Here is a 19,672-nt window from a genome sequence, read left to right on the forward strand (position 1 = left end):
ACTCTGTACTACTACTTACTGCATAGATCCAGATGAAGACGTGTGTGTTGTTTCTGTTTATTCACGGGAACATTTAAAGTGCTTTGTTCTCCACAGGGTGAACTCAATGGACACAAAGGACTTGTTCCTTCCAACTTTTTAGAAGAAGTGCCTGACGATGTAGAGGTTTTTCTCACTGACTCACCATCTCGATACCCCCAGGACACTCCAGCACGGATAAAGACCAAAAGGGTACATGCTCCTTTGCAGTACTAGCCCTCTGTCATCCATTTGCTCTTTTCAGTTCCCTCTATCTCCCTTTAGTTCCGTGTCTGTGCGTGTGTGCGTGTGCGTGTCTCATTGAGCGAAACACAATGGGATTTCTGACTTTGGAGTATTATCATGTAAATATATAGATGTCTAAGATCTATGGAAAAAGAATAAAACTTTAAAACTAATACTTGACAGAGTTACTTTTATTTTTCATGTTTACTGCTGTGAAGTGGGGGTGAGGGGTTGGGGTATTGTGCATTGTGTGACACATGCATATACGGTATTCATAAAGCATTCTCAATGAGAGTAAAGTACGGAGGAAGAAGCTCCTGTGGCTTTTGACTTGTTCTGTCACGTTTCAACAGCGGTTAACGCTTTTTGCACATGCATAATTAGCATTCGAACAGATGCTTTATGAATATTCTGTTGGAGCTCAGTCCATTTCTAATAGACCAATAGTTTTGTTGAACCTACAGATGAACTATGTAGTCTCTAGCTCAGCATGTTCTATAGTCCAAGCGCATGAGTTTCTCGACCTTTTCTATAACGATCAGTCTAGTGTAGTCCTACTTTTGTATCTGCTCCTGAACCACTTGTTTTTGTATACTGCATTTCTGTGAAGTAGCACGCAGAGGTCCCATTCGAGAATATTTGACAAGTAATTATTTACTAAATGTAAATATGTGATGTTATTTTTGTGCTTAACTAATAATTCAATTGTTGAAATATATTTTAGGTGTCATTTCCTTGTTATCTAATTTGCCATGGTCACAGTGCAAACTATTGAAATGCCATCATCATATTTTTTGTTTCATTTCTTTTCCTCACCCGCTTGGCAAAACAGAAGAAGAGTGTTCATTTCACACCTTAAAGGCTCTGTTTCCGTCACGTAAGTGAGCAACTGAGGATACCAAGGTTACGCTCCCCTCGTCTAATGCAGATGACATGGGTGCCCTTAGTTTCTGGTATGCAACATGTACACTCTGATGACATTCCGTGAGTGTGGCAGATTTTAGGAATCGCCCCAAAACGCTGAGTGCTGTCTGTTGATAGGCGCTAGTAACCCTGGCCAATGCATTAGACAAGAAGTGTGGTATCTTCAGTTGTTTCTCTGAGTGTTGTACATGACAATGTCCGTCTACTGCAATGAGTCTCCTTCTGTAATTCATGAGAAGCTAAAAGGCCGTTGTTGCACAGCCGTGCTCTATTATACGCCACCGTCGCATTAATCTGTTCAGGCTGTAGTGTAGACATTTAGGCCTCCATCCGTGTGGCGTTACTGCATCCAAGAGATGACGTACACACAACCTGCCAAGTCTATGCAAGCAACCCCCCAAAGGAACTGAGGGCAGTGTGACTCAAATTGTTGTGAATTATTGATTACACATTGCAACAGAGGTGGTACAGTAAGTGCACAATATCTACTCAAGTACTTTAGAGTTAATTGTTGTTTTACTATTATCTATATATTAAAAATCGCCTTTTTATTCCATTTGACAACAATATTTAATAGTTGTTCTTTAAAGATGTAAATTGTTAATACCAACCACCCATGTTTCTTTCACCTTTTGATTAATAGTTCTGGACTGGACTCAGACGTTTATCCATGAATCACGTTTCATTTTAGAGCAAATATTGGGCACTTTTCCTTGAGTATTGAGTCTGTGCGCTGCCCTCACCTCTGATTTGCAAGGTAATAGCTGCTGATCATGGGCCAACCTACCATCATCACACTGCTGTTTGGAACTTGGCTAAAATGATTTATTGTGTCAGTAGCACAGCTGGAGAACCAAGGCATTATTATACAGCAATACCTACCTACAGTAAAACCTGGACACACATAGCCAGTTGAGCAAAAGTAGAGACTGGTTATAAGTGCAACACGTGTTTGTAAGTGCTACAAACAGCTGAAGGATTTTGTTACATGCCCTGTGGTATATTTTGAATTAATTCTTTATACAGAAATTTAGCCTAGTACAAATGGAATATTTAACCATCTGTTTCCCCAAAGTGCAATTTAAAGGAGCCTTTTAGCTCATGATTACAGAAAAAGGAGTAGTGACTAGTAGTTTCTTTGTAACCCAGTTGCATTAGTAAATATCTATCTTTATATATACTTAAGAGGAAGGAAAGTGAATGTGATATGACCCAAAATGCAAATGTATTTGTTTGTGTGTGAGGAACTGCCCTGCATACGATAGCCATTTTGGAGAAATGATTGAACTGATAATGATGTGGAGCTTAGTCATTGTCATGTTTAAAGTCTGTATTGTTGTAGTTTATTCATAGCAGCTTCATACTAAAAGGAGACTGGGCTGCTTCTGCCTGTCAGAGGGGGAGGAGGGTGGGGGAGCGTGTACGTAAACCTGGGTGCACAGGTTCGTAGGCTTCAGAGCTATGGTGGCCCTGCTGAGGCAGAAAGGACTTAAGAGAAGAAGGGGAGTAGTGACTGGGGTGTGAGAGACTGCTGGCTTTTTAACACCCTCAACTGTCCCTTACGGGTCTCCCATTAGGTTCCACTGGGAAAATCGGGTCTGCCCAGAAGAGCAGCCTCTCCCACAGTGCGTCCACACACCCGCAGCCCTGGCCCTGCCGCCGCGGGGCCCGGCAGTCCCATCGGGGCTCCACTGGACATGCACGCCTCCAAAGGGAAAACGGGACTGTTCTCCACAGGGAAGCATCTATTGCAGAGACTTGGCGCTGTGAAATAAGCGGCATCCTTGGAGACGCTTCCTCTGCAGTGTAAATGATTCAGTTGAGCCAAGCAAATCCTTTATTCTTGTACATCTATTGTATACTAGAACACTTATTTTGTTTACGGCATCAACTACATATTTTCAACAACGCATTTATTAGGGTGCAGAGACCTCGCGTTTTGACACGAAGTATCGCATCATACCTCCATGTCTCTGGCTGGTTGTGTTTTGCTGTCGACAGACTCGGGGCATTCTCCTCTTTGCACATACGCTGGCACTTGAGACACACACACGTGACCAGCGTGTCTGTAGAGGAAACCGGAATGTCACTCAAACACTGAGGGCTGCACTCAACCTTGGCCTCCATTTTGAATCCAGGCAAAGCTGGACGAGGAGGGCTTCAAACAGAGCTTGTTGACAACAGCCAGTCAAATGGAGCGTATGACAGGTTTGCATGCTTTACTTCAGCACCCCCCCCCCAACCCCTTTAGAATCCATGCAGCGTGACCGGATCAGTACGGAAACGTGAAACATGCAGTAGTTCAACAGTCTGTCAGACTGGCGGTGCAGTATACTGTGACAAATCAAGAGATTAGATTCCTCCTCTGCCCTCTGTACAACTGTGATGGAGGCCAGAGGTCCCGTTATACACCGACAAAACAAGCACACTGACGTACCTACTGTACTACAGGGTCTCTGCAGTGAAACAGCCCGAATGAACATGCCTAGTAGCTCCAACCTTCATGTGTTTGCCTTATACTTGCACAATTGTCAGTGGCGTGTCCTGTTCATTTATGTTGATACATTATGCAACATGATCCTTTCGATGACATTAATCCTGACCTGTAATGTGCAGGGTACTGTGTGACTGTTGCGACTTCCAAAAGGACCACACCTTAGGCAAATATCCACACACGAGTCTATTAAGCAGGTCGAGAATAAAGCTTAGATAATGGGGAAAAGGTCCAGGGGGGCTGCTGGCTAAATTAAGTCTCCATTAGATGGATGCACTGACAAAACAAAAGGGAGGAGCATGGCAAAGCTGTGCAGTTATTGTACAGCATGTGTTTCAAAACATGTCACATTTATGGGGTTCACTAGTGTACTGAGCATTCATACTAGTTGACCGAGACACAAGGCTACCTCTATACTTCCTCTCCATCTATGTAACCCAAAATCTATTAGACCTAAATGTGTGTCATTGATGCCTGTTCAGTGTCCTGAGTCATGTTGGTGCAGGATTTAAGTACTGTATATCAATATTATACTGTATATAAGTTATATATATCTACACCTAAATGTAGAGTAGTGAATGTATGAATTGAAAGCCAATGTATTTTTAAAGCTGCCCAAAAGGATTGTGCAATGTCAGTTTGTGCGTGAAACGAACCAGTCCACTCTAATCCTCTCACCCCATTGTTTTCCATTTTATCCTCTCATCTACATTAAACCCAATGTGTTCCAAAAAAGAACAAGAACTGCCAAAAAAAGAGAATGTCTGCAAAACGTTCTAATTTTTTCTGAACAATTCTCGGCCAAACAGCCACGTACCACCCATATGTACATCTTTCCTATTTGTAGACGCACTCTTCACTTTGCTTTGATTCCTTTCGAGTGACTGTTGCTCTTTTTGTACTTTGTCCATTTGTAAAATTGTTTTTAAATGTTTATACTTGATTTTCAAACTGCCTTTTTTGTACATTTAACTTTATAATCAAAACAGTGCAAGCGCTCCCCATGGTGTCTTGAAGACCACATTGTTTAAGAAGTCTGCAATAGTGTGCTAGCTTTGACAAGAATATCAGCCTATATTGATGGTTATAAATTGTGTGGGTGTGCATGTGCAATTTTTCTATAGAAAGAAAAAAACTTTAAATAAATTTGATATTTTGTAACACTTGCATGTCTGATTCAAAATAGAAAAATGTTCCACGAACATGTTTATTGGAATCAGTAGGCAAAACATGAGCCTTAGACTTTAACTTTAGTCTGATGCTCAAACAGCAGTAACTTGTCATACTTGACTTGAACTTCTACACACAAAACTTCAATGACATTCTTCACCCAAAAAACAAAACAAAAAAACAACAACACAAAACCTTACAAATAAAAGAGCAAGTCATCCAGCTGCACGTTGGGCTCCTAGCGGATGCTCGAACTCAACTTCAGTCTGATGCAGTAACTTGTCACGTTTGAATTAAATTTCTATACATAAAATAAAACCTTTCACATGACATTCTTCACAAAAAAAACAGAACCCTTACAAATAAAAGAGTAAGTCATCCAGCTGCACATTAGGCTCCCTGTGGATGCTCTGACCCACAAGGAAAGCCAACTTGTGGGCGTACTGGCAGGGAGCAGGCACTCTGATGATCCCCTGAAGCACAAAACAAAAGCGTTGGTTAAAACTTCCTGAATGTAGAATTAAAACAATACCAAAGCTGAAGTCTTTACCTGCCAGTTGTAGTACATGTGGCAGAGTTTGTAGGTAAGGCGCTGCATATGATCAGGCTTCAGTCCACTGGTGTCGTACACAACGTTGTAGTGTGTTGGGGAAACACTGCCAGAGCGCACAGCCTGGCTCACAATGTAGAAGTCATACCTAGCAACGGTTCAACTGTTTGTTACAACTTCAGTAGTGTTACACGAAGACGACATGAGAGGAATAATAAAAAAGAAAACATACCACTCTGGACGGGTCACCTCACTGTCAACAACGGTGCCTGGGGGAGGGTTGGACACTTTGTCATTGAAGTGGGAGAAGAACCTGCTGCTTATGCGCTTCTTCACCACGATCACACTCAGCTTGGGCCTGGATGACAAGCAAATAAAACAATTCCATCAAATACGCTTGAGATGAACGTTTTACCTTTTACTGTCATTTCTTAACAGATTTTTTTTTTAAATAACGTGGAGATGAGACACTTACATGTAGTTTTCTCCCATTGACTTTATGGCATCTATGATCTGTGAAACCTCATAGTTGACCACGCTGTGCAGCTGTCCGTCTCCCACACCATCTCGGTAAACAATGATGCGGGAAGGCAAGCAGTTGTTGAATTTATAGTAGTCCTTTAGTGCAGCTAAAAAACAAACAAAAAAAGGGTTAGGTTTCCTTAAATTACTGGATTAATTTGCAATGAAAAGTTTCAGAAAGAAAAAAAACAAAAAAACTTGCCACTTAAGATCTTTTTTAGTTCATCCACAATTTCTTGTCCTTTTTCCTGCAGAATACACTTCGAGAACCATCTTAAAGAAACAAATTAATTATCAATACAGCAGCTGTTGGGGAATGTTAAACCCAAAGACAAGCCTCTGCCTTCTGAAACTAACCTGCTCATGGTCTGGTTAAGGCTGGCTACTAGCGCGCCAATGGACCTTTTCCCAGAAGCAATGTCGTGATAGCAGTCAATGCCTACAATCATGAGTTGTTTGAGCTGCGCACACGAAAAAAAAAAAGTACTAGTTATGTTACAATTCTCACACAGAAGTCTGCCAATGTTGTTTAAGTAGCTTAGCCTCATTTCTTTACAATCCAAATGTCCTTTTCTATTCAAGCTCAGGTAAGTGAAAAATGTTCTTACAGCAAGTCCTTGTAACCAACCCATTTCACACCACTGATTTAGACCAAAAACAGACAACTCCACTTATGACATGCCATACATACATCACAATACCTCATGTCAATCTTTCAACTTATCTCAATTATTCAGCTTTGTACAAAACAGGAAAGAAGTGACTTACAGGGATTTCTACACTCCAGAGTTCTCCTCCCATTTTACAAGCTAGCTGTAATGCAATTTTGGTTGCCACAGTCATGAGTGCCTGGGGTCGGCTGAGAGTACGTGACAACACACACTGGCTGGGAGTAGGACAGTCCACACAAAGATACTTCTTGACGGCATCATACTTGTCCTTCCTGTTGTTGGGGAGAACCACCACCACCTAAGAAAGTTTAAATCACAAAATTTACTAACTGAGCAGCAAAAGGTTGAAAACACGCAATACCTCCTTCATTTTATCAGTTGTGTAACCAACCATCTGCGTTTGGTGTCCAACATTATGCTGCAGAGCTCTGAGGAGGGACTCCTGATTATCCTCATACTCAATTCTGAATAAAATAATGACTTAAATTAAATCAAACATCCAGTTCAAAATAAAATCAAGATATGCCCATCCTGTCCAACTTACATGATGGGTCTCTGCATCTGGATACCAACTGGACCAGAGACTCTCTGGAGAGTCTGCAGGAGAGACTGCGCCTCGTTGCCGGTTCGGCGGGTGTGAAAAACGAGCCAATTTTGCAGAGGAGGAGAACTGATCAGCGGTACCCCTCGCATCTCTTTGGACCAATCAGCTACCCATGGGTTGTACTCATACTAGGTGAATATACATTGACGATATTAATGATCAAATTTATATGACAAATAACTTGCGCGCATATTTATACCGATCTTGATCCCTGGAAAATCCTCTCTGCTGGAAGGACTCTGCCAACCAGATTTAGAAGTTCCTCATCAAAGCGGAGTCCCCACTTCTCCAGTTCTTCTTGTGCAGTAGCATTCCTTTAAAAGTGAACACATTTTAAGTTAAAGTATGAGATAATATCTGAAGGGGCAGGTAAGGGAAAACTGATATTTGGAAATTTACAGTACTTTGATCATTGATCTTAAACCAACTTTAGACCATTTAGATACAAGATGTTTATCAAGTTTTTCTACCTCCACAATGTTGACAAAGTTGAGCAACAAAATGGTGCCTTATGCTGTAGCCCAAGTTCTGCAGATTGATTTATTTTGTCAACTGAAATGGGATCTTGCTTTATTAAAGAGCAGGAGTAAAGACGATGAGTCTCATTCCAAATTATCGTATTTTCTGGAGAAAGTGCCTATTAAGGGTGTGGCATATCCTCTTGCCCATGATAGTATCAGTAGTTAGATGGTGACGTAACTATGACAACAAAAAGGAGGCAGCAATTGTTGCTAATTTCTGTTTGACCTGCTCTAATTTTAAACTACAAAAGAAAGAAAAAAAACACACATATACACACACTTATATGAAGTGCCTATGTTGAGATGTAATTTCTATAGCGCAATAAAGCAAGGAGTGAGTGTAGGAGAGAGTGAATGCCTGAATGAGTGCCAGCCTGGCAAATCAGTGCAATTCAGATTAAAAAATGCTCAACTGTGAAACAGTTGAGTGAAACTGCAAATACTCATATCGTTAAAGACAAAAGCATTCAATGTTCAGTTTGCAATACCTACCTCCGAATACTGGAGACAAATCGGTTAAGGCGGCTCTCCCTCTGCTCTGGGGACAGCCTAGTGTGGGTGCTCAAGTCTTTCATAATATTAAAGTCAGCCCTCATCTTGTCAGTCAACCCTACCAAAGACATTTGGTAAAACTTGTCACAGACATTAGATGACAACAGCTCAACAGTTGTCACTTGCAGTAGCATGTTAAATCCACCTAGTGACAAATTTTAGTAAGGAACTACACCAGGCTTTAGATTTAATAAATATATTTGACCACTTACAGTGAGTACTGCAGATTAAGCAATAATGTTGCATTGTCGATAGGTTTTGTGATTGATGCTATATACTTCTAATAAAGTCATATATTGCTCAAGGTGACAAAGACCTGTAAGGTAACACAGCTCTGGAACAAGCATTGCTGGGCCCTGGGGAGCGGCTCTAGCTGGACCAATCTTCTTCACGTGGCTGACTAGCAGCACCTGGTTGTCATCAGAGATGTCCAGTCCATATTGCTGGAGGGTTTAACGATTAAAGAGTGAACTGTATTTTCAAGTCAGAAATGTGTAAAATGTTTTCCCAAGCAGACATTTGCATTGAATGAAAGACACTTACATTCTTGAAGTAGCTCTTGAAGCTGATATCTACATCTCCCCTCTTGAAGGTGTTTCTAGGAGTGTGATCCCATGCAATGTCGTCAACTCTGTAAGTCTTGTTGTTGTACCTTCAAATTGACGACCGACATAAAATAGTAAACAGGTATTTATGACTACACAGTAGAGCTTTTAAACCACAGTAGTGCTTACGCAAATAAATCACTTTTCAGAATAAACATTTTTCTGGAAACTGTGTGAAACATCATCTTACTTGGTGAGCACAATGAGTCCAACAAGCTCCTTAGTACAAATATCATTGAAGCGTTGATTTCCAACCTGTTGTCTCAGGTTAACCATGAAGTCAAGGACCGTCTCACTACGCAGCACCTTGTGGCTCACATCAGTGCACAGCATGATGGATGACTCGTACCGCAAAATGGTGGTGGCGTAGCCTGGCCAAATAGTCAGTCTAAGAAAATTATTTAATTAAGATTAAAAAAACACCACAAAAAACAATGACTTTTTATCAAATGGAAAAAGTGAAAAATACTCCAAATAAAACAATACTACAAATTTTAATACACAAAGCTGCCATTTATAATTCAAAACGCAAAACTAATTTAAAAACCTTTGTGGCAGTAGCTTTACAGTACAATACCTGTGCTGTGGAATGCTGAGTGGATCATTGGGGTTGTAGTAGTTGCGTCCAATCTGCTGCATGTTGAGAAGTCTCAAGATCCTGCAGACAATAAACAGGAACATTAAAAAGTGACATTTAATCTCCCCTACCTTCATATGTGTACCTCTAACTGTGACAGCGATTAATGTGTGCAAAATAATTTCCCTCTGGGAAAGATTTTTAAATCTTAAACCATTTCAAAGTTTGCAAAGGTGCACGACGTACTGAAAAAAGGTATGTGGCTTTAAATTATCCATGTAATAACCTTAAGACATTTAACGTGATGCTCTTAATTATTTTGTCCTTTACTTTTTGTCATAGTTATACACTACTTAGAATTGTCAACTTGAACTTGCCTTCTGAATATGATATTGTAAAACTGAATGCACACTGGTGATGTTGGTGGCAGTTCATTTGTCAGTGTGACTGTTATCTGGACCTTCTCGCCATTCCTTGTCTCGCTGCAAAGCACAGTCTCCTGAACACAAGGTTAGACATGTCAATACAAAAAAGGCACAAAATCCAGCAGAAAGACCCCCTGAGCTCTACTACCACTATATAGTTCAACGGCAATAACCCTGAAATACAGCTTACACAAAGGAACCAGGAAACCAATGCCTGGATTATGCAAGTACCTTCTTTTCCAGTCTGTGGGGCAGAAAAAGCAGAGATCCATCAAAGGTCCGTGCTGGGCCAAATATTGTCCCATGATGGAAGAGGAGTGCAGATTTAAGGCGAGAAGACTCAATTGGGGGGTTGTAGTCCACATGGTACTGATACAAGACCCATTGAGGGCGGGAGAAAATGCGGAAGTAGTTCGCAGACAACTGAATGGCATGACCACTTGTGCCTGAGAAATAAAATAAAAAATAAATTAAACATTGCATTAACAAGCAAAAGCTTAATAAAATCTAAGTTATTTAGGAACGAACACAGACCAGACTTTGACTCCTTGACATGCTCCATAGTCTGTCTGGTGTTAACCCCAGCATCATGGAAATCACGGCGGCGACGACCTCTGTCGCCGAGCTTCACCTGCTGGAATCCTGCTGAAATTTGTTGAACAGCTAACACACAAACGAAAGAGATTTTTACAATTGCCACTTCTTTACCACAAATCACAAACAAAAAAAAAATAAAACCTAGGGCTAAAGAATAGACAGAATGCGCGTTGCACTTGACTGCACCTTCTGGATGGGAGGCTCCTGGTGCTTCTTTCTGCCTTCCTCTACCTACCAGCTCAGCTTCAACAGGAGCGGGAGCTGGCGCTGCAGCCTGGGATGAACGAGCAGAAAAGAGCTGCTACCACCGCTGGCGGCTGATTCACAGGCTCAGAGACGCGACGGCAACACGTCAGCCCCGCGCTGAGTTGAGGCTAGGTCAGGTTTTATTTGCAGCTAGATCACCCCTTTCTAAGCCAAACCTTTCACTAAACCTCAGGTTTTACACGCTGTTAGCTTGCAGCGCTACCCCTGCAGGCTACTAGCGTCTGAACAAACGTGGCGTTGCTTCCCGGAAGCAACAGACTATTTCCATTTCGAATTAGCTTTCAATTTGAAACGGATTTTCTGTTAGTTGTGTCCAAGCTAAAAACACAAGTTCAATTAAGAGTTAATCGTCGTGAGTAAGAAAGAGGCTTACAGCTCCAAGTGGCCCAGTCTCCTGACCGCGTGCTCTGCCTCTTGATCTCGCACGCGCTCGACCAGTCATTTTCAGATATTGTCGAGATATATCTGAAAAAGAAATCGATTTTTACAGTACGTACAGCTAACAGGGGAACATAGACATTTTACAAGATTTAAATCGATTTCAACACGTTTAGACTAAAAGCGGTGTAGATTGAAAAAGCCACCACAAAACTAATGTGTATTATTCTCTCTAGTTCATGCAGCCTATATGACGACGTCTCTACCTGAAGGTCACCGGCAATGGCCCACGCCATGTGCTCAACAAGCTAATGTCAGGATGCTAACTTGATATCCCCACAATGTGCAGACAATGCAAATCACATTTCTAAATGTCGAATTGTTTACTTTCAACAGTCGCCATAAAATACTCAAATTTTAAGATGATTATTTTCAATTTGCATTTAACATAACGACCCTTTGTATGAAAATGTATTTGTAAATTGTACAATTCTGATTAAACCAAACTTCAGTGGACAAATTTAATTAACTGTAACAAAGAGTTCTACGTATAAAATGTAAAACTTATGCTCACTTTCATGGAAATGTCCTCGAAACCAACTTGTGGTTAAACTATGAACCGTTCTCCGCAAGTGCTTTGATAAGCAGAATCCAAAAGGCGGTTATTTGTGAAAAAAGCCTCATCACAACGAAAATTAGTACGCATATATTTCTAAAAATATATGAATAAACTTGAACCAAGTTTAGGTTTTATATAGTATATGAATCTATTGAAACCACAACGTAAAATATACTAATGAAGGCCTGTTTGGTAAATAAAGTATTTATAAAAGTCCAAGATCTACTTTTTCTAGGCGCAGTGATCCGTACAGCCCGGTGACGCTGTGTGCCGTTTTTTTAAATAGTCCATTTCAAGTGCAACCACGTGATGGCAGCAAAGCTCGCACATTAAATGAGCTGATCCGCAATCAGCAGAAAAGTGGCTTCACTGACGTCCTCTTCATTAACGCTACAGGATAATACGTATAACATCTTATATAACCTTCATTCATAGGTGCCTATTTTTGTACAAAAACGTCATTTAGAAAATTGGCAGCAGCTATGTAAAGTTTATGTTACGCTTTTAGTGTGTAAATTCAGACTGTTGCACTGTAAATTAATTGAGGCTGGGATATAATTAAAAGTTTTTTTTATAATTGAAAGTGCAGACCGACATTTATTGACTGATTAAGGTGATGTGACCAATGGCCTTTTTGTCTGATGACGTTTACAATAAATAAAGCCATGTGCTTGCATCAGCGCCTAGAAGGCCTCATTTTTGCACTTGATCATTCTCTTTCTTTTCATGTTAAACTAATGACTTTACCTTCATCTTGTGCACTTCTATTAGGGGCCCAGTGATCAAGAGCTTTTATTTCTTCCAAAACTTTCGCTCTTTTCTCCACTTCCTACCATCTGAAACACAACTTGGCACCTCAGAGGGCATTTTTAGGAAGATGTACGCAAGACTTTCATGTCTGAGATCTAAGAGTGATTACAGATTCAGACCTGAGGGACCAGTCTGGGAGGACGTTCTTCAGTCACTGTTTACCTGCTGGAAGAAGACTGACTGGAGATGAAGAAAAGCCAGGGACATGGGTTTGATCAAGCCTGATTGTGGGTTAAAAGCAGGGAAAGGGCCATTCAACACAGTGCATCCCAGAAGTCCACTATTACAGTCATATTAGTCATAGAAAATGCTGAACAGTATGCATCTGACCCCCGTGGTGCAGTACTGTAAAGGCTTTGATTAGAAGCAAGAAAAGTTTTCTTCAAAAGCCGTGCTATCTCTTAAAAACAACAAAGGACACGGGAAAGGGGTGAAAATGAAAGAAGAAGAAGAAAACGTGGCGAGGGAGAGGGCTGCAAGCTGAGCAGCGCGAGGCTGTGAAAGGTACACCCTGCCAAGGACGCTGATGAATGCGCTTCAGGCTTCGAGCTCACCCGGCAGCCCCCAAAGGTGTGGATTCCACGCTCGCGCTAATCACGCTCCGCGAGGTTCTACGGGCCGAGGCCGATGAAAGGGAGCGCGCGGCGCCGTCAGTCCATCAAGCCGCGGAATACACGTCATTCATGATCGTCATCCACACCGCCGTTAGGATTCATATGTGCGACATTCAAGTGTTTAACACCGCCTCAGTCGGCCTGAAACGTTAAAAACAGACCGCGTGGAGTCTAAGTCTCATCCTACATAGATCACTGCGGGTCCATTAAGTTTGAACTCCTGACTGCAAACCCAGAACGAGACGGCATTCTGAATAAAAGGGATCCACCCTGTCATGATATCAGTACGCGGGTTAGGAAAATTAGATCATTCTCTCGCCTGGCGTGGACTCTAATCTGCTGTGGATCAGTATCGTCCCCCCGCTACACAGACGCAGGCGCAGCAAAACACACGCAGTGTGTGCACGAGCACACACACCGTTACACCACAGCAGGGTTTGGCTGTGGCTGACAGTTCCTGTTGACAAATCATTGAAAACCACAGTGTCAGTCTTCCACTGGGATAAACTCAATTTCAAGCAGATGCCGAATTTGAACAAAAAGACAAAAATGAATCTGCATCACTTTGATTCCAGTGGATCTTTTAATACACAACCTGCACCCACCCTGGGTCTGGTGACTAACCACAAACTATCATTAGCTAGAGTAACTGGAACAAATGTAATTTTCATAGGTGGTTTGCACAGTTGTTTTCTGTTTGAAATGTTTCAAACTTATTACTGTACTTTGGAATATAATAGAGTAAATATAACTAATAAAATGCATGATCTTGTGATTGGTGTTATTAATTCTGACTCCAGAGATCAAATAAAAGAAGGGAAATTCTTCAGAATTTAAGAGCAAGCATGTTTTCAGTCAAAGAACTCTTAGGGCGGCAATGTGGCCTCACAGCAAGAAGGAACTGGTTTCCTCCCACTGCAAAGACCAGCAGTCATCCTCTACTTTATGTCCGTCGTTGTGAGTGCATTGCCTCCTCAATCACTGCTCCCACATTAAAAGAAGAATGTAAACACAGACACAGATAACAATAAATCTGGCAATTCATGTGGGTCACAATGACCCAAAGCAGGAGCTAAACCAGGAACTGAATTCTGCCTCCCGAACACTGTCACTGTCTCTATGGTTTCTATTCAATGAATGAAAAATGAAAAGGTTATTAAAAGATGTCTGGATCAGTGTAAACAAAACTAATATGCTACAAGAAGAGTGTTCAGGCAAATCTCTGTCACAACTTCCAAAATAGCAGACCTATTCTCATAATGATCCAACCTCTTGTCCACGTTTCCTCTGAACATGAAAGCCAAGGACACATCCTGTTGAAGCATCTGGCAAATACCATTTCCTGTTCGTTTGATAAGAAAACCTGTGGCTGGTGGCCTTGACTGGTTAGAGATGATTTAAAACCAACCGTCTGACGTATTTGTCCACTGGATACTGTAAATGTGAAGAGCAAGGATGATCTTTAAATTTGCGAAAGTAGATGATTTGCAAGTCTGAATTGCGTTCATTTAAAAAAAAAATGTGGTCGGTGTGTTCAAACAAGGGCCCAGCCCTTTTGAGAAAGGCAGGGGGTTAGAGGCAGCGGGGAAGGAGGAGGGGGAGGGGGCTGCTGACCATAGCAGAGTCCTGCAGAGCCCCCTTGGAGCCGGCCTCAGCGAGGCTGCCATGTGATCTCTGTAAAGTCAACAGAGGTTGGTCCACAGCTGGGCTGCAGGAGAACACAGAGCAGACGCGTAGCAACACCCCCCCCGCTGGCAGCGGCCGAGGAGGCGCAGCCTGCCTGCGAACCCGCCGCGGCGCCGTCCCAGCGCGGAGCGCGAGCGGCCGGCCGGGCCCGGCCTCTCCCACTGCACTGTATTCACTCAGGAGGCCGCAGCCGGTTTCAGTGAAAACGTGGTTGGACGCCGAACCCGGCAAATATCGCACCATCTGCTCGACGCGTCGCCTCGGAGCCGGCGGAGCGCGGCGTGAACGGGGAGTGCTGCGGCTTTAATTTCCCAGATTAAGTTGCCTTCTGCACCACTGAAACTTTCTGGGGGTTGGAAGTTGAAATCACAGCGCTTATTCATCTTTTTGTCCGCGGAATCGGTTTGAACAAAGGTGCAGTGAAGCATCAGCAGCAAAGAATCTAATAAGCGCGATGTGGGAATAAAGCAGAGGGGAGTGAGCATCAAAGGCAGCCAGGCACAGCAGGACTGGCACTGGTCTGAACTCCCAACCTAGGACACTCAGCATGCTCTTCAGCAATCGCCCCCTTTGGACTAGTCCTGGGCAGTAATTAAAACCATCGCTCCCACTGCCTCGGTATCTCATTAGCCACAGGACTCGAGGCTTTCATCCCAGCTTGTCCAAAAATATCACAACTCCGCACCAGCAAAAGATGAGTCCCACACAAGCAACAACACGCGCCCGCGTCACCTCCGAGCCGAGCGGAGCTTCACGAGACCGTCGACGGCTCCCGAAGATCTGGGAGATCACACAGGTCTATGCATGTCCGCTGCAATTAATGTTGCCGCTATCAGACGTGAACTGGAGGTAAACTGTCACCTGTGCAGCCCAAAATGAATAAACATGGATATGAAGGTGCCAGAATCGAACCTACGTCCGGCAGAAAAACAGGGAGCTTTTGTGCACTTTGGTTTTCAGCTGCAGAAATCAACCCCCCCCCCCCCCCCCCCCCCCCCCCCCAAAAAAAAAAAAACGAGAGCGATTGAAACACCCACGTTTTCACTATCAAAGGCGGGATTTGAAACGGGCCGGTGTCGGTTGCAGCGGTCAGATTTAGCGCGTTGGCTGCGGATGAAAAGAGCCCGTTCTGCCCATGTTTAATTCTGCGAACGCGCGCATCGTCCTGGGCCTCGGAGGCTGCTTTACGCGCTTTGTGTTTTGTAGACGGAAACGAGCGCGTCTCACGAGATGCCGTATTCACCACGTTGGTGCCATTGTCCTTTATTCCCACAGTGAGTCAGTCCTTCATTATAACAGCACTGCAGAGATATACCAAAACCCTAATCTGCTGCATGTTATTAACCTACTTGGCGTCACTGCAGCTAAATGGCGGCACAAAGCTATTGAAAAAGACGGGACGTCAGCAAAAGCACCATTGCGTTTATTTCCGGTACAGAGGAGCCTGAGTTGCCTTTCAGCGCCACAATACACGCAGTATATGTAAATATACTGTGTCACCGCTAGTTCTGCATCAACAGTGAGATCATGTATGCAATTAAATAATAAAAATATTGTGTTGCAACATGTTGTATATGAATTTTCTATGCTCCTCTACAAAGAATTACAAAAATCCTTGCGGAGCCAGAACGCCCCACCCAAACATATAAACAGGATCAGTGTGTTTCTGCAGACTTCAGCTTCAGCCACTCCTCCCGCTCCCGCTGCACAAGTGTGTGTGTGTGTGCGCGCGTGTGCGTGCGGCAGCTGCACGCATTTGAATGGGAGCCTCGGCATTCTTCGGTCACGAGAAGCCTCAGATGCGACGCGAAGACTTGTGCAAGACGAGGATGAGCTCGCGAACCTTCGTCAACATCCCGTCTGCCGCCGCAGCCCCTTCGATGACAGCGGGGCATTGTTTGTGCGAGCGATGGCTCCGAAGGGCCTCGGTGCCACAGGCGCCATCATGGGCCGGGTCCCCGCTTCCTCCCCGGTGCCATTATGAGCCGGTCGAAATTAAAACCCAACCACAAGCTGGTTCTCAGCCAAAATCAGCCGACTGACTCTCCCCCGCTCTGTTTCTTTGAGAAGCCTTTGATGTTAGCGGGGGGCTTTTGCACTCGCAGTGATGGTAACCAATGATACTTTAAGCGATTCTTTTTTATCCGGCAAGCTTAATGAAAGATTAATGGGTTTGATATTTTCCCTTGTTTATATTTTATTTAAAAAGTAAGCCACGGTCCTTGGAACCTGTTAAAAGCTCCTCTGTAATGATTTTATGGATCAGTGGAAGTCATTTTATTGTCGCTGGCTCAATCAGAAGTGCTGATTTTATTATGAGCAGCATTATCTCTACACGAGGCCCGCTGACCTTGAGTCCGTGCTAGATGCAGCGTGCTGCAGCTGCGACGCGTTCGGGTGCAGTTGGCCGCACACTTGCCGTTTCACTCCGCCCCACAGCTTGAAATGATGATCCACAGATATGTCTGCAGTGTAACTTATGGCTTGTCCGACAAAGGGCTGTTGTATGGTTTTATGATGTACAGCTGACTCTCATTGTTCCTCCTATTTCATGCATGTCAGAGCAGCGAGTGGCACATTGGGCGTTCTCCACTGTAATAATGTTGTAATTAAAAAACTCAGTCATTCGTGTTTATGACAGAAAACACGCTGTACATAGGGCGGCTTCGCAGTCGCTGCTGCATTAAATGGCCCCTTGCTCGAAGTAATTGTTTGTGACTTACAGTGCGGCTTGATCACAGTTTCACATTTAGAGCTTGTGGGAGTCGTTGTTTTGGACTCGTTTCTGAAAGATGTTGAACTATCTTTATTCCCTATGGACAACATGAAGAGATCAGGATCAAAGACTTCCTCTAAACGTTATTTTTAATGCACCATATTTGACTGATCAAGCATTTATGCTCCTTTTATGGGAAATACTCAGAGATTTTTTTGTGAAGATGAACACACCAGCTATTTGACTACATAAATATGAGTCCAAGTGATCCTTTACTGATTACTGGGATACTGTGACTACTTTGACATTTGAAGCTTATTTCTTCTTCTTCAACTGATTCTTTCTTGGTGGTTCATGCCCCAAAATGATATTGTTATTAGTGATGAAAGATTCTAGATACAGTAGAGTATTCAGTAACAATTGTGGCAATTGTCTTTCAATCACATGGTGGTATTCTGTGGCTCTTTTACTTTTATTTCCTGTGGCCTGATGCTTCGGTGTCTCAGTGTGCACAGGCTGAAGGACTGTGGTGTAATCAGGAACCCGCATGGCCGGTACTGGACCCAGTCAGGTCCAACTGCAGCAGAAGAAGAAAGACCGGGCCCCGTAGAGGCAGGTCACAAGTGCGTGCTCGACTGTGGAGCAACTGGGAAAAAGAAAAAACACAGAACCGAGGGCGAGAGTACGAGGAGGTCTGAGTGTCAGGGCCTCCTCCCCCTCTTTACTTTCTCTGCCCCCCCCCTCTCGCCCCCCCACCTCTTGCTCGGTGATTTATGCCTAACCTCTGTAATTACGGTGCCAACCGCAGCAGCCGTCAGGTTCACGCGGGGTGAGGCACAGACATGTTCCCTCACCTGAGAGCAGCAACTCAGCGGCTCTCGACCTAAATGCAGCTGCAATTTTCCCTTCAGCCCTAATCTTGACGCAGGCCCTAGGAACATATTTGTGTGACAACGCCGCAGAGGCCTAATGCCAAACATCAGTCAATTGTTTTCCATTAGAAGACACAGCGACTTTATGAAAAATGGATGCTCTGCAAGTGAGTTCAATGAATTTCTGTTGACTGATTTTTGCTCTTATCACAGCTTTATTTCTGGTTCTTCCTTTCTAAACAGCAATAGGACGACGGCACCGCCAGTATTTGCACACGACACCCACAGTCTCCAAATGTGATTGGTGGTTATTGACCTATTGCCCATATTCACCATCTGACCGGACATGTCCATGGAAACCAAACACCCACTCAGAGCCCATGACAGGGAGCAAATACACGCACAGCACATTAGCTGGCGTGCGAACCGGAAAAGAGAAAGTCTTTTCATTTCTTTTCAGAGGCCGCTTCTCTTTGCACTGTATACGTACGGGGACGTCCAGGCACTGTGAGCCGACGCGGAGCTTCTTCGACAGCCCCCTTTTGGCGAAGCAGCGTGATAGAAAGTCGGGGAAAGACAAGAAGAAGAGGACGAAAGAAAGAATGTGCCCACATGCGTGTGACATAGTGCTAGTGTGTTTGGATCACCATGACGACCGAGCGCCGAGCGGGGGCCGAGGCGCTGGAGACCCCCCCCCCGCTCCGCCCGGCTTTTCAGCCCTTGGACAATGCGGAGAGGTACTGCTGTCTTAACCTCGGTGACATCCCCGTTGTCCGCGGGTCAAATCCTTGAATATCAATGAACTGACTCATTGCCCCTTGCAGCGGTCCTCAGAAGTGTCCGGCTCACGCAGGGAGCTCACCATGTCCTCCCTGACCTCGCTTGACCCGCTTCCAACCTCTTGCCGCCTTCAGAGCCGAGACAATGGTTGCACAGGGTTAAACAGCGCCTAAGCGGGGAACTTGCATCCCGACTTCCAGCTTCAAGTCCCGTTAGATCAGGAGTTCCCATCCGGAATGCTCAGATTGAAGACCATTCCAGCAATAACTGCAAAGGGAAAAAAAAAGATCTAAACATTTCTGCTGAACGGAACCAGTTGTTTAAGACGACATAACCAAAAGTGAATAAGCGATTACATGAAATTCCTACAAACACTCAATGAATCAACATGAACAACAGATATACACCAGTTTTTGTGGATCTTAACCTAAATATATTTAAACAGGTGATGAAT

General features: G+C 43.6%; 2 protein-coding genes across 33 annotated transcripts in view; one reads left to right on the top strand and one right to left on the bottom strand.

Moving 5' to 3' along the window:
• The window catches only part of rimbp2b (RIMS binding protein 2b), a 56,584-nt gene extending 51,739 nt beyond the window's left edge, over window positions 1-4,845 (top strand). For 21 of the 31 annotated variants that reach the window (XM_055511469.1, XM_029160677.3, XM_041072074.2 and 18 more), the window contains 2 exons: window positions 97-231; window positions 2,766-4,845. In XM_055511469.1, coding sequence (XP_055367444.1) covers window positions 97-231; window positions 2,766-2,963 — 333 coding nt within the window. In that variant the 3' untranslated portion in view covers window positions 2,964-4,845. Of the gene's footprint in view, window positions 1-96; window positions 438-1,096; window positions 1,701-2,765 lie in introns of those variants that run through there. The other 10 variants (XM_041072075.2, XM_029160682.3, XM_029160685.3 and 7 more) reach the window with 3 other exon arrangements.
• Window positions 4,846-4,886: 41 nt separating this feature from the next.
• On the bottom strand, window positions 4,887-11,847 carry piwil1 (piwi-like RNA-mediated gene silencing 1). Of its 2 annotated transcripts, none has more exons than XM_029160698.3 (21): window positions 11,696-11,847; window positions 11,117-11,208; window positions 10,663-10,750; window positions 10,414-10,542; window positions 10,111-10,325; window positions 9,832-9,953; window positions 9,455-9,535; window positions 9,068-9,265; window positions 8,816-8,924; window positions 8,589-8,715; window positions 8,213-8,330; window positions 7,399-7,513; window positions 7,140-7,327; window positions 6,987-7,059; window positions 6,693-6,893; window positions 6,282-6,385; window positions 6,127-6,197; window positions 5,878-6,031; window positions 5,635-5,760; window positions 5,403-5,550; window positions 4,887-5,325 (listed from the first exon to the last, which is right to left on the bottom strand). In XM_029160698.3, the coding sequence occupies exons 2-21, from the start codon at window positions 11,183-11,185 to the stop codon at window positions 5,209-5,211; spliced, it is 2,553 nt and encodes an 850-aa protein (XP_029016531.1). In that variant the 5' UTR covers window positions 11,186-11,208; window positions 11,696-11,847; the 3' UTR covers window positions 4,887-5,208. The 2 variants fall into 2 exon arrangements, with proteins under 2 accessions (XP_029016531.1, XP_029016532.1); XM_029160699.2 differs by lacking the exon at window positions 11,696-11,847 and adding an exon at window positions 11,388-11,522.
• Window positions 11,848-19,672: the final 7,825 nt, after the last annotated feature.

Source organism: Betta splendens, chromosome 9 (genome assembly GCF_900634795.4).
Source record: "Betta splendens chromosome 9, fBetSpl5.4, whole genome shotgun sequence".
Classification (NCBI taxonomy): Eukaryota; Metazoa; Chordata; class Actinopteri; order Anabantiformes; family Osphronemidae; genus Betta; species Betta splendens.

Coding starts and splice junctions, on each gene's coding strand:
- piwil1 (XM_029160698.3), bottom strand. CDS start 11,185: ATGACTGGTCGAGCGCGTGCGAGATCAAGAGGCAGAGCACGCGGTCAG. Junction 9,536..9,831: donor TACAATATCATATTCAGAAG/GCAAGTTCAAGT, acceptor TATTGTCTGCAG/GATCTTGAGACTTCTCAACA. Junction 6,894..6,986: donor TTGGACACCAAACGCAGATG/GTTGGTTACACA, acceptor AAACTTTCTTAG/GTGGTGGTGGTTCTCCCCAA.